At 42.1% G+C, this 14,105-nt stretch overlaps 1 protein-coding gene across 2 annotated transcripts in view; it reads left to right on the top strand.

Moving 5' to 3' along the window:
• Window positions 1-12,533, top strand: part of VSTM4 (V-set and transmembrane domain containing 4) — a 40,512-nt gene extending 27,979 nt beyond the window's left edge. The window contains exon 8 of one of the 2 annotated variants that reach the window (XM_064463736.1): window positions 8,817-12,533. In XM_064463736.1, coding sequence (XP_064319806.1) covers window positions 8,817-8,942 — 126 coding nt within the window. In that variant the 3' untranslated portion in view covers window positions 8,943-12,533. The other variant, XM_064463737.1, reaches the window with a different exon arrangement.
• Window positions 12,534-14,105: the final 1,572 nt, after the last annotated feature.

The raw sequence follows: 14,105 nt of genomic DNA, 5'->3' as shown, positions 1-14,105 counted from the left end.
AGACCAAATCCTGCAATCTTTACTTAGGCAAAATTTTTGTTGACTTCATCATTTTCACACTAAATTTTAAGGGGAGGAATACCTGCATGGATAAGACAGGCTATAGGGAATCTTCCTGATTCTGCTGCTGACTTACATGGCCTTTTCTAAGTCATATAATCATCCCACTTTGAAATCAGGTAAATATATCCTGTATTATAAATTATTCCGTTGGGCTTAGTTCTTCAATCTCATTGTAACATGTAAAGCACACAGCACATGAGAGTTGGCTTCTGCTGTTCCTACACTGACTAACCTCTTGAATAACCTCTTTACTGGAGTGTATCTGGCCTCTTTTGTTCCCCACCAGAGAATACACACTGGTCCTGTGTGACTTCTGAAGCAGAGCTGCTTTCAGTGACCACAGCTGAGCTATTTAAGAGAAGCATCCTCCCACCTTCAGCTCACACAGCGCAGACAGCGTTGTTTATCTCAGCATGGATTGGATCACTGGTGGCCCGGCGCCACATGGTTGCTGAGATTTTCTTTTGATGATGGTGATATAAAAGCTACTTGAGAAACAGGAAGGGTGTATGGTTATCTAAGACTGAGGGAAATTTCCGGCAGTCATTTTGTTAACTTTGAGTGAAAATGTAATCCTCTGCACTCATTCTGCCTGCCTGCCTGCCTTTTTCAGGCACCACTTACATATTCTACGCTGAGATTTGCAAAGCCAGCTCAGAGGTCTGGATTCCCAGGTTTTTACAGAAGTAACAGAAGTGGGAAGCTCAGGTTTCTTTCCGCAGATTTGAAAATCCCATCCTTATTTGTCATTATGGGTTAAGTGCTGCCAGCGTGCTGAGTGCCAGCCGGTGCAGGTCAGGACAGCCGCTGCGCTGAAAGCGCTTACTCTAATGAGTAACGTGTCTGAAAGTCTGGAATTTGCAAGTATTCATTCAAAGGACAGCTTCCCTGCTCCTGCCATGTACACGAAGCAGAAGGGTGTTGTTTTGAGCAGGAACTTGTCATAGGTTTGTCACCTGTGGAACTGAGAAGGCTGTGACTTGGTCCCGTCGCCTGCAGGTACACAGCAAAATCAAGCTTTCCGCATTACACGTTTAGCTCAGTGTTTACATCAGTGTATACTCCTGAATCGAATAATGAAGGCAGGTGCTCCTAAAGGTGCCCAGAAGCTTAACTTTCCTTCACCTGAAAAATCCCTTTGACTTTCCGGTTTCAGGAGCGCATTCCCCATCGTACAGCAAACGAACCAGGTCCACTGTATGGCAGAACCAGTGACACTGGAGTCTCTTTGGGAAGGGGGTCTAGATTTGTGAGTGAATTATCCGCAGTCTGATCACCGTGTCAGAGCTGTGAAATGTAAAGAGCTGCTTTTGTTTGGTTTTTGATTGCTGGGGACTTTGTGCCTTCTAAGCCGCGCTCCAGCCTGCTGCCCTGCAGCTTCAGCCTCGCAGCAAGCTGGGAGCAAATTTACACATTGCAAGATTGTTCTCGATGGGCAGAGTTGATTTTTTTTCCCCATCTTATTTTTCATCTTGCAATTAAGCACTACATCATTCAAACCAGTCTTGCACGAACAGTAGGATTCCTCATTATGCTTAACCTGTAGGTACCACTGTCCCTTTCCTTGAGAAGGAAAAAGGTGAAACGCATCCGTTCAGTAATTTGTGGATTCTGGATCTGGGAACAATCAGGTCTTCTTTTCTCCTGGATGATTTTAAATTAAAACCAATGCCATCCTCTGTTAGAAGAATTGTTTCCTCCACAATACGTAACAATGGGTGATGATTTCAGTTCTCAATTTCTTAAGGCATTACTGATCTCCACAGATTTCAAATAACATTGTACGTGTGATATACAAAGAACTGGTGAGCCTTTTCCTTGACTCCCTGTGATTCTTGAATATTTCCATCCAGTCCACACAATTTCTCTCTGTGAGATGAATAATCCTTTTATTTTTTTTTCAGTCTCTCCTTAGGATGTGAGATATCCATAGGACCCTGAATATCATTTATACGTTGAGGTGGACACTCAGAACACAACATATTCCAAACTGCTGAGTTATATGCGTGCTTTCCCATTCAGATCACAGGTTGCTATCTTTGCCCCAAAAAGGACCAGTTTGTAAAAATACATAAAATCTCTTTCTAGAATTGTGCTAAGATTTGTGTATTTACAAAATCCCATAGCAGATAATTTTTTTTTTTTTGTGATAACACAGTTGGAGTAATAAAAGCGTCCCCAGAAAACTGAAAACCCTTAATTACTTCCTTGGGCCTTCTTGAAGGATAAGAAGTCAGCCTGATTTCCAGCAAAGTTGGTTTAGAATCCCAGCATATCTCTGCAATTGTAAAAGGAATAAAATATTGGCAAAGGCTTCCCCAAAAGCTGTTAAAACAGGATGGACAAACCTCTGCCAGGTATATTTAACTCTGTTAATGAAGAAAGTTGGATGGGCTCACCCCTTAGAGCCACAACCTGCCCTACATTTGTGGGATTTTGTTTCTTTAAAATAAAGTCATTCAATGGGACTTAATAAATCATCTTTGTCCCTGACTTTGTTATCATAACTTCTGTGGGATTCAATAACAAAATTAGATGCAATGCTGAAAGAGGCCTCACAAATTGTTGTAGATACCATTTCCAGGGAGTCTGGGAAGTATTTTTTACTCTAGAGAGCAAAAAATAGGCGTCTTAGTGGAAAGAACCTGTTTGTTTAAACTGATAGTGGCACTAAAAGTTATATTTCCTACTCCCAGCATTTTCCAATGTCAATATTTCTCAGCTTTGGCACTGAGAAGACAATGGCTCCCTTGATATTTCAGCGCTCTTACTGGCCAACAGTTGCATTTCTAGGGGATAACTCATCTTGCAGATCCAGCTTCAGTTTTTCATGAAGGTCTGCAGAAGTAATTTTTGAAGCTCCTCTCTTCCAGGGGAATCTCTGGCTTTCTGCCTGCAATCAAGGCACTGACATTGGTAAACAGCCCCAGCTCTGAAGAGAAAAAAATTAAATAAAATCCCTTTCTGACTCCTGAGTTAAGCTACTGCCTTGATGAGGGAGCCGTCCCACCGAAGCTCAAAGGGTATGAGCACGAAGTGTTTGGCCCTGAGGAGCACCACTGATTTCAGCACAAGAAAGACCGCACATTCTAGAGAGTGGTTTTCCAGTGTATGTTAAAAAAACAGGACTGTCAAAGGCTAATCCTTTTCTCTCCGAAGCTGCAGTGAGTTTCCTCAATACTAACTTTGCAAAATCCTGCCCAACCCCACTGCCAGCATGTGCTGTCTCCCCCTCCCCGGTGGCCCAGGCAAGGGAGTTGCAGCCTGTCCATCACACGTGCTGAATTCAGAACACTCTTGCCGTCACCTCCGTAGCTGGCGCCCCAGCGATGGCCAAGCTGGCAGCCATACACCATCCCCTTCCACAGCTTCCCAAAAAAACCCCAACCAGATGCTTAGGAAAAGGAGATGTGCAGAGGAAAAGATGGGCTAAGCCCCTTCGCCTTCACTTGCACACGGCATGCGGTTTCCTCCCATCTCGGCATTCACGCGGAGAGAAGCAGCAATCTGTCCCTGTGGCCAAAGCCCATCCAGTTGGCCTGGAGAGCCCCGTCTAGACGCTTTCTGACTGAGTGTGCTCAGGCGGTGACACAGGATGCTCCCGAGCTGTGCCATCTGGACAGTATCCGCATTTTTCCTGTGGAGCTCTTTAGAGTGTGAATACAAAACAGGATGTTTCTCAAATATGAAAGGGAAAAGGACAAAGATCTGAGTCTGCCCTCTGCAAGAGAAAGGGAGAGAAAAAATGGTAGTTCAGCATGCGCTTGCTAAGAAAGAGCTACTTCACGGCACTCGGGCAGGGCTGCTTGCTTTGTGCTGCGGAGTAACCTGGAGAGACGCGCAGTTCCCAGAAACTGGCTCAAACAAACCTCACCACCACCTCTTGACGCTGTACCTCTCCCATCTGCATTTCCTACAGCATCCCCCTGGCACCGCAGGGCGCACCCTCCCGCACAGCGTGGCCAGTCCATAGGTGGCAATTTGCCATGTACGGGCAATCAGACCAGCAAACCTATGCATAACCGGCAAGGTTTTATCCTTGCTGACCTAATCCGTTCACCCACGAGCACTGGGCGTGCCGGTGCGGGCGGGGTTTCATCTGCAAGGGCTGCTGCAGGAAACCTGAGTTACTAAAAATATTACGAAGCTCTGACTGGAACCTGGGACACATGCTTGTTAAATCCAGAAAGCTGAGAGGTGAAACTTCTGTTTGGTCTATAAACATGATTTGCGTGCCCTGGTCCCATGCGAAAGTCATTCTGCGTCATATCCCAAACAAAAACTCCATCACATGTGATCATACAGACAAGGCAAATGTCTGCAGCAAAAGTTACTAAAATTTAAGATTGAAGCGAACTGGGAAGTGAGCCCTTTTCTGCTTATTTTTGATAGTAAACTAGAATTAGGGGATTATTAATTTTTTTTAAATAAGAAATTCACATTCATTTTGTCTTCATGATAACTGGTGTGGTCATGGAACAGTGAGATTGCAGCAATCCACAAGTGCAAGTTGGCATCAGTTGTTTCTCCAGACAAATTTATGAGGTTATTATTTGCTTGCTTTCTTCATACCTAATTACAAATTTAGATAAAAGTAGTCTCATTTAAAACTTCAAGAGCTTTCAGCCTGACAGTGCTCACAGTAAACATCCTTGAGGCTGCCAAGAAACAAACCAGCTAAGCCTAGGAAGAGCAAAGCTGACATCCCTGGTAACGACGACATAAAAATCAGAGGAATTTTCATTAAAAAGCCCAGCCATTCTAGGTGATTTCTAATGCATCTACATACAGGACAAACCCAATAGAAGCAAAACTATATATATACACACATACTTTAGTTTCTTTTAAATATTCACGATAGACTTTGGAGATTGTTTATTAAGAAAAATGTTCCTGTAAGTGAACTCTTTCAAATAGTTGCCCCTGGGAACCCCTGTGACTGGAATAAACTAAATTTAAACTGGAAGAAGTCTGGAAAAGGAATAATTTTGCATTTGCCAGAAGATACACTGGAAAGCGATGACTCTTCCCAGTTTACATTTCTGCAAAATGTGTGATCCCAAGATGAGAAAACAGACATACAAGATAAAGGCTAGATCTAGAAACGGCACATTGGAATGGAATTCTATTTGAAGAAATCATCTCAAAGTTATTTTAGAACAATGGTGTAATTTTTCGGGAAAGGCTGTTGTAGCCACAGAAATCCCATCGACCTCCGAAGCGAAGAGCCAGGATGGAAAGAGAGAGGTGAATGGCCAGTCCTTCACTGTCGCCTCCTCTTCTGCCCTAGTATCAGTCCCACCTATAACATCAGTTATTAAAGTCACGCCATTGCTCCAAAGAGGAGGTGGTGGCAGGACTCCAGCTTTACACTGCCAAAATGCTATCCCATCCAAATGAGAGATGAAACTGTAGAATTAGTTTTTTTTTCCCTGCCTGTTCAGAAAAAAAAAAAATTGGTTTTGGACAAACAAACCAGCAAAATCAAATTAAACATGTGGTTGATAAATGAAGTAGAGAAGAGCGTACGGAATAAAGCCCTGGCTACCATAGGTACGTTAAAGTAGGGTTGGCTTCCGTGCACTGTTATTACGCATCCTTTGCTGAAAAACTGTATACCCTTCACAATTTTGAACCTCCTGTGTGTTTCCTCATATTTTCAATCAAATTATTACATACTAGAAATATGCATAAGGGAAATTATTCTACACATTTTATGGTGTGCTGTTGCTTGTAGCAGTAATTGAAGTACCTTTTCCACTTATGAAAGTACTAATTTTATTTGGTTTTATTGCTTTTCTAGATGCAATTATTTATTTAGTGTGTTTTGGTTTTATTAAATTATGTTTACTATAGGAACATCATAAAAATGTATGAAAGCTACACATCAGCCACTACTGCCCAATGACCTGTTTTGGGGAATCTAGTGTTATTTTTCATATCCAAACATAATAGAATAAAGTAAGAATAAAAAGATAATCTACACTGGAAAACAATGCAATTTTGAGATAATGTAATAAAACACCTGGACAATATGATTTCATAAATCTTAGTTCTAAAATTTACATGAGCTGGGCGTTGGGGTGGCTATTTTAGGACACACGGCATTTTCTAAATGGAAACGTAACATGAAATACAATTAAACAGCAAAGGGGGAAGCATGTACAGATTTAGCTTGCCCCGAGCAACTGATTTCTACAGAACAATGAAAATATTTCTACTTCAAAAGATGCACTGGGTCAGCCTGAGGGAATGTAGAGTTTTACGTTGGCAGTGACCAACAGCTCGTTTGTAAAGTTTCATCAGGTTCATTTTTAGGCGGCTTTTCGCGTGCAGCGTATCATTCTGCGTTGAGGGTCTGAGGTGACACGCACTGAAGTTGGCAGCAAAACTCCCAATACCTTCAAACAGAGACCAGACGTGCTATCATACACCGATAATAAACATTTGCTGGTGTTATTGTGATGTCCAGCCTCAACTTATCTCCTGTATTTAGCCTCTGTGCTACCTGCTGGGCAGATGGGCAAATATCGTTTTGAAATCTCAAAAGGAGTCTTTAACGTATCATAAAAGGCAAGAACAACTTAAATGCCTAGAAAACTGAGGCTGATGCTCTCCGGCTAGAAAAAAGCAGGGAATATAAAAATTAAGTATCAGAGTGGTTGACCAAGAGTTTTCTCTTAACTTTTTAAGCCAAAGCCAGTATAGGACAGATGTCTTTATAAACATCGCGGTTCAGTCCAGTCGCGATACACGAACAGAGAAAATAAATGCGTGATTCTATTTCTGTTACATACGAGATCAGGCTGGGATCCACAGGAAGTTCTTTTACATAATTACACCGGAGAATTCAATGAAAGTGGGACATTTTCTGTGTAGTCAACAGTGGAGCATTTGATAGTGAATGAAGACTGGAAGCTGAGATCAATATAGGACTACCCAGGCAAGAGGGGGAGGGAGGGGAGACCGTGTGAATAATCAAATGCAGAGATTACAGTCCTGCAGACACTTCGCCCTGCAGACGGCCTTTACTCACTTGCAGAGACCAACTGACTTCAGTGACACCTCTTGCAGCAGCAGCTGCACGAAGCATTTCAGCATCAGACCTGCAGAGAAGAAATAAGATTAAATTAATGCTGGAAAAGTGGAAACTGATCCACCCATAGGGAAACAATCTGAAATGCAGAGTGTGAGCAACTGTCAAGCCAAAATGAGAGGGTTGCAGAGCAATGCAGAAGACAGGAAGCAGGGGAGCACGGGGACTGATTTCAGAGGATATTAGATGTTTATCTTTTTAGCCAGAAGACAATTTAATAATTATTCAAACACATTTCAAGGAAACAGGAATCATTTATGTTAAATCAGAAAAAAATAAATAGCAGTAAATGAAACATAAAGGAAACTCTTGGCGTTAGAAAATATTGCCAATTTCTTCATTATAACATTTAAGTTCTGTACAGAAATTCTTGGTTTATGAACTCTGAGCCAGTTTTCAGTTTACAACTGGCAAAGCCTTCCTTGGTCTCAGAGATACCACCTTTTCTACAATATAGGCTTGTGACTGCAAAAATTTGCATGGCTGAAATGTTTTTTTTTTTTAGTTTTGTCCTTTTTAGGCTTAAACTTGAGGACATCAGTTATGTTCAGGTAGAACACAGTACCCAAGAAGCTAAAAGAACAAATTCTCCAGCTCTTCACTCGCAAAGGGCCTTAGCACTTCACCCATTTCAGCGAGCACAGACTTTAATCTTCCAGAGATGAGCTGAAATCAGTTTCAGGTACCAGGGCCCCACTTACAATTCCACAGCAACTCTTTTGGTTGTTGCTATATTTTCAGACATGAATTTGATATCACAGAACCACAGAGTGGTAGGGGTTGGCAGGGACCCCTGGAGCTCACCCCGTCCCACCCCTGCTTGAGCAGGCACCCCCAGAGCAGGGGCACAGGGCCGCGTCCAGGCGGGGGGTGAATGTCTCCAGGGAAGGGACCCCACAGCCTCTCTGGGCAGCCTGTGCCCCTGCTCTGGCACCCGCACAGGGAAGGGGTTTGTCCTCATGTTCAGGGGGAACTTCCTGTGTTTTCTGTTTTCTTGATAATATATCTCTTAGCTAAGTTTCGTAGTTTTAAGTCTAAAGCTCAACCAGCGTAATACATCGGCCAGCTTTGGTGGTATGGCCTTTGCTCTGAACTCTGAAGTCATCTACAGCATGGCAAAAGTGATGAAAACCCTTTGGAATGACAGTAACCCAATTCTGTCAATTTTTGCTGCCTTCTGCATATTTTTAACATGTTTTTTGATTCTCTTAAGAACTGTGAGTGGCTGTGATTAGGGATGTAACTGGTCCAAGGTTAACAGCTGGGAAACAAATCTGGTATATATCTTTCAAATTGTGAAATCTGCAATAACTACAATTAAATCGGGGAATTTAGGATTAAAGAAAGTGAACATTTTGCTAATGCACATCTTTCAAATTTGCAGTATTTGAATTGTCAAACCAATATGTTCCGTGTTTGGGAAACAAGGAGAAATTGGAAATGAACCTGAAAATCCTACTTTTTCCTCTTTCTTATCTTTAAGATTATGTTTATTTCATCTTCTGTGAACTAACTAGTACAGACTAAACTGATTAACAGCACAGAAAAATCATCATGGGTGAGAAAAGAAATATAGCCCACTCTGTAGAATACTTAGGGTGTCTTACATTCAGTATTAACTACGTTATAACTGTTATTTGTTGGTTCTGTTTCCTAGCCGAAAATCGCAGAGGAGAATTTAACATATGCTGAACTTGAACTTATGAAGCCAATTCAGGAAGCCAAAGGCATTCCCAGTACGACAGTCTATGCACAGATACTCTTTGAGGAGAACAAGCTGTAATAGCTCATGCCTGTATAAATGTCCTTTGTCTGTGTTCTATTTAATTCTTACTGTGCTGTTTATTTATAAAAATCATACAAATGTCCATATTTTTTTATTTCCATTCATGCACTTCTATTTTTCTATGAGACTTTTAAACAAAACGTGGTTGAAAGTAATCATAGAAAAAAGCAGCTGGTCTACGCGTGACATCCCAGAGACGCCCTTGGTAGTGTTTGGCCCCCCCAGTTTTAAATGGACTGACGTTCCACCTGGGGCATTTTCAATACTAAACGTTATTCCTTCTTTGATGCTAATGCGATGAGTCCAGCTGCAAACACCAACACCTTAGCAAGCTTGAGAAGGACTAGTGGCAGGATCCGTGCACACCAGCGGCTGCTGAAGACACAGACCACTGACCAGAAGATTTGTTATTTTAATGCTTTTTTTCCCCCGTCAGAAGAATGTTAACTCAGTAAAGCTGAGACTTTTTTCTACAGAAAAAAAAAAAAAGCTGAAATTACTTTTTCTGCTTTTTTCCGCCTCCAGAAATAGTTATGAAAAGGTTTGGTTTCTATATTTTCAAATACCCTTTCTAAGTGACATTGCTTTTAGACAATTGTGTTACTTCTAGTAAAGCTCTGAAGTGCTAGAAATCAAACATTTCAAAATAAATCAAAGGAAGCATTTGTAGTTAAACCCCGATTATTTGAGGAAGAGTATTTATAGCTTGGGAACATTTTCCAGAATTTGATCTTTTTTTAATTCTGATTGGGAATAAGAAAAACTTGATCGTGAGTAAAAGACTATGCCAGATCCAGGACGCTGCTTTTGGCCTTGGTCTAGATTTGTGCTCCCAAACCTGCAAAAGGTTCCTCCTGTGACCTGCATTACCGGGCTGCTGAGCTAGAGGAGGAATCACAGAGCTTCTCCTTGAGTACGGAGCAGAGTCTGTTAATGCCCTGCTCGCAAAGTTTCGAGTTATTTCTTTGGAAATGCCAGAGCTCAGGAGAGAGGGGAATGAGCCTAACGTGAGAGCACAAAATACTCTTCCTTTTTCTTCACCTCTCAGTAACTGAGAAGGGATTCTTCGTTCTGCTTTGATACACATTCATGGAAAATGGGCTATTCTGTGGCATCCTGGGCATTTCAGTCATGAAGGATAGCTGGAGTCATGTTTTCCAGCTCCTAAATCTCCAGTGCCCAAATTCCACCAAAGCTCAGGGAGATCTGGGTGCCCAACATCTTTCAGCCCTCGGGAAGCTTTAGCCCTTGAGTAACCACAGAGTTAACGGAGACGTAAAAGCGTGGGCTCCTTAGCTCACCATCAGGCCACGGAGATCTGATACTTGGCATGCGCCAGGTCCTCTCCAGGTCTGGAAGGGAACCTCTTGTCAGGCCACTCATTCAGCAGTATTTAGTGTGGATTTTGAGTAGCACTTGCAGGCCTTAGGTTTTGAAATCCTAACCGAGGTGAGCCGTGTTGCTTTCTCCTTCGCATGTCAGGCCGTTTTAGTGATCGAGCAACTTCTCACGAGGGCTCAGAGCACAGCTGGGAACCACTGCAGGAACACTCGTGCCCTTATTCCTGTTACCCATGGGAGGGCAGGAGAGGAGAGCAGGGGTGACAGGGCAGGGATAGGGGCACATGGCAAAGGGAGAGAGCACATCACTGCCTTTGGGAGGGTTTCACCAGAAGGAGTCCGTATAAACTGCTTTTTAACTTTTTTGAACGGGTGTAGAGATTAGGCAGCATACGTGATCTGCTACTGTGTAGCCAGGATGTGTAAATGTAAAATCCCGGCACCTGCTTCCATGTTAGATAAAAATCTTTGCATAAAAAAAGAATTTAAGAAAAGCTTGTCAGGCTGGCCATTATGTACAGTACTAATCCCAGCTCTAGTCCCTCATTGAAACAGTTATTACCAAACTAAGGCCAGCTTTTATCAACAGGTTTGCTAGTAATTATTTGCATTTTTAATGTTTGCATTTATAAGCTGTCAAGAAAATGTTTGTTTCACCTTTTCAATATGCCAGGAGTTTAATCACCGACACAAATGGCGTGGTCTCTTTCCTTGTTCTCTGGTCAGGTGAAGAACTTTCAATGACAACAGCAATCAACTCATTGACCAAAATGAAATTGGTGCTAAAGAGTGATCAAATATTGGAAAATATTGATCAATTTTGGAACAGACAGACTTTGACTATTCAGAGAGGACGTCTCTTATGTAGACAGCTGTAAGGAAGGCCTTAGAAAAGTGTAGAATTTATTAGTGATTCCTTTGGAATTAAAAAATAAAACCCTAACACATTAATGATTTGACCACTTAGTTGTGAAAACTTTCTGAAGTTTGGTACATAAACATTCCTTGTGCGTTCAACTGGCCGTTGTCCCCGTTGTTCAGAAAAATCCGCTACTGTATGTTTATCCCTAGTATTTTAGTGAATGCCATTCTTTGTGTATCAATACTCTATATATTCTTGTTTATGTTTGATATCTAATTCCCCAAAATAATAGTTCATTGAGCTAAATAAATTACTTTTTTTGGTGAGATAAGTTCTCTCCGTCTGTGTAGGATTTATTGCTTGCTAGAGAATGATTCAAGGATATGTGTTTATCTCGTACTCAGCATTTAGACAACCCCAATAGCTGGGAATTGAATTTTTCTTTCTGCAGAAAATTTCATGATTTTAAGACGTTTTCCATTTGTGACCAGCTTCAGATGGCAGCAGAATCCTGAAAGGCAACAGAGCAGCTGAGTGAAAGGAGACCAGGACACCCATCTTCCTGAGCAGACATTTCCTATGCCTTTTCTTACGCAGTGTCCACCCAGATTTAATGACAGGTCATAGCATTGGAGAAAGAAAAACATCATCCTTTACCTTGCAATTAATTTTGCACCTTTAAGTATCAAAGCAACTCGTTTCAAAGACTACAGAGAAGAAAATTTCATTGAATATAATGTGCTTTAGTGGGAAAAACGCAGAATAAGTTGGATTTAGCTCCTTCTAATAGGAACCACAAGGCCGAATTAATCTCTGGCCTAACTCCCTCTGGCTTCAGCAGAACAGCAACAGAGCTGAATGTGGTCCACTGTTCTTTTATGACAGGAGCTCCCATGAAGACTCTTAATACCTTATTAAGCAGCAGTTGGAGTCTGCTGAGTCATACTATTTTGGTTACTCCTTCTGTTGTCATTGGTAAAACATGGCCTAGTGCTGAAATTTTAATAAATACAGCTCTATTAGCTTCACACCAATTTAGTATCAGACTGTTAAATGTTAATGTACTGCACCCTATAGCTTTAAATAGAATTAGAGATGTTTACAGCTTTGGTTAAATGCACCTTGTTCCTCCACATTAAATTTTATTACTAGAATCCTCCATCAGCAAATAGGAGTAAATCATATTAGTGTCGCGGGCTGTGTGGGGGTTGATTCTGCAGCCCAAGGAAAAGGTGTTTTATTACTCTTTATTACAACTTTCTAATTGGTAGGTGTGGTCAGAATGTAATTATCTCTGTAATTACAAGCAAATTATTTGTTTTAGAATAACTGTAACGTAATTGTGGGGTTCTCTTCATTAAGAGGTTCAATAAACCTGTGTCCTTAGCCAGGGTTTGGGCAGGTTCTGCTGGCATAGCAGGACTCATACCGGATGAGGTCTCATTTGATGTTCGATTTGCAGGTCAAATGTTATATTTTGGGGGCATCTCCAAAACACCTCTGGTGAGTGACATCAGAGTGCAAAGATCCTTTTTGGCTTCAGTCTAACCTGCCAGGGTGAAACACAAAATTCCTAAATTTCACTATATAACCATTGCTTTTCTGAGTTTCCTGCGCTAATCTGAATTATACTCATTTGGTGTGGTTTGTTCCACCACCTGGCTTGCGTCCATCTTGGTTGGGAGGCAGGGTAGATCAAAAGACTGCATGTAAATAGAAGACTCCATGTTTGTGTTACTCCTTTCACAATAAAAAAGAGAAAATGCAGATGGAACAGATTTTGAGATTGTCATCTAGTCTACCAGTTGATCTCAAGGTTGGACCAACTCGGCCTGATTTAACCTGGTAGAGGTTGGTCTTGGCTCTTCTTAGAAACTTACAGTGATAATGTTCCGTACTCTCCTTACCATCCATTTCCACAGCCCTAATCGTTCAAAATGTTTCCTAGCATATAGGCTGTATCTTCTTGCCTTCTCCCCGGAAGACATATAGAACATCTCCCTTTCCTCTTAGCAGCCTTCTCAATATTTGAAGACTATTGAAGGGAAGGTTGACAAGGGAATTAACAACCTCAATTCTGTCAGGCTTTCCTCTCGTAAAGAACAAATGATTCCCAATACTGCTTCTCTGGAAAAGATTAACAAATTATTCCAGAGAAAACAGCCCTAGAAGTTCAGGGAATGTTTAGGTTGGGTTCTGAGCTGGCTTCCCAGATCCTATTCTGAGCACAGCCCGCAGAGGAAAATGCCTGCTGAAGTGCATGCACAAAACATACCATAGCTCCAACATGTGGGTCTCAAACAACCTCTCCCCCTGGCGCCCCAGCTCTTTCAGCAAACTTCACAGCAGTTTCACATTCCAGCATGTCCGCTCCGAGGCTAACTGCTGAAGCAACGTGCTCTACTGACTACTAGCAATTGGTAGGGCAAGAATCCTACCTGTCTTGGCACCATATTGTGTTAAGCCTCTCTTGTTCCTCGCCAGCATTACCGGGATGTTTGCAATCCCCACAAGAGGCTTTTCAGTCTTTGACCACCCCAGTCAGAAATGTTCTGGCAGCCCTTTTCAAGCCTCCAGCTGAGACCTGCTCAGGTTTACATTTTAGTGCGTAACACAGCTAGTCACTGCAATTGCACTTCTCCCTGCTGTGCAGGACCTGGGACTCTCCTGCGTCTCACACCAGGGAAGCAGAAGGTCGTGCACAGAGTCCCCAGGCAAGCTCACTTGGGTTCTGGTCCTGGCTAGGGAAAAACTTTGGGGACTTCTTACCTCCCTGCACGCCTGTTCCCTGTGCCCCTCTTGAACATAAGCTGTTGAGTCACGCTCAGATCTTCCCTCTTGGATTTAATTTGAGTTGTTAAACCATGTTAAAATCCTGTCTATCTTGTCTGCAGCAATATTTTACCATAGGGAAGCAAATGAGAACACAGTGGTTCATTAGGGCTCTGAACTTAGAGC

Source organism: Phalacrocorax carbo, chromosome 12 (assembly GCF_963921805.1).
Source record: "Phalacrocorax carbo chromosome 12, bPhaCar2.1, whole genome shotgun sequence".
NCBI lineage: Eukaryota > Metazoa > Chordata > Aves > Suliformes > Phalacrocoracidae > Phalacrocorax > Phalacrocorax carbo.
Note: the sequence above shows the minus strand (reverse complement) of the source record. Positions and strands in the feature narration are given on the sequence as shown.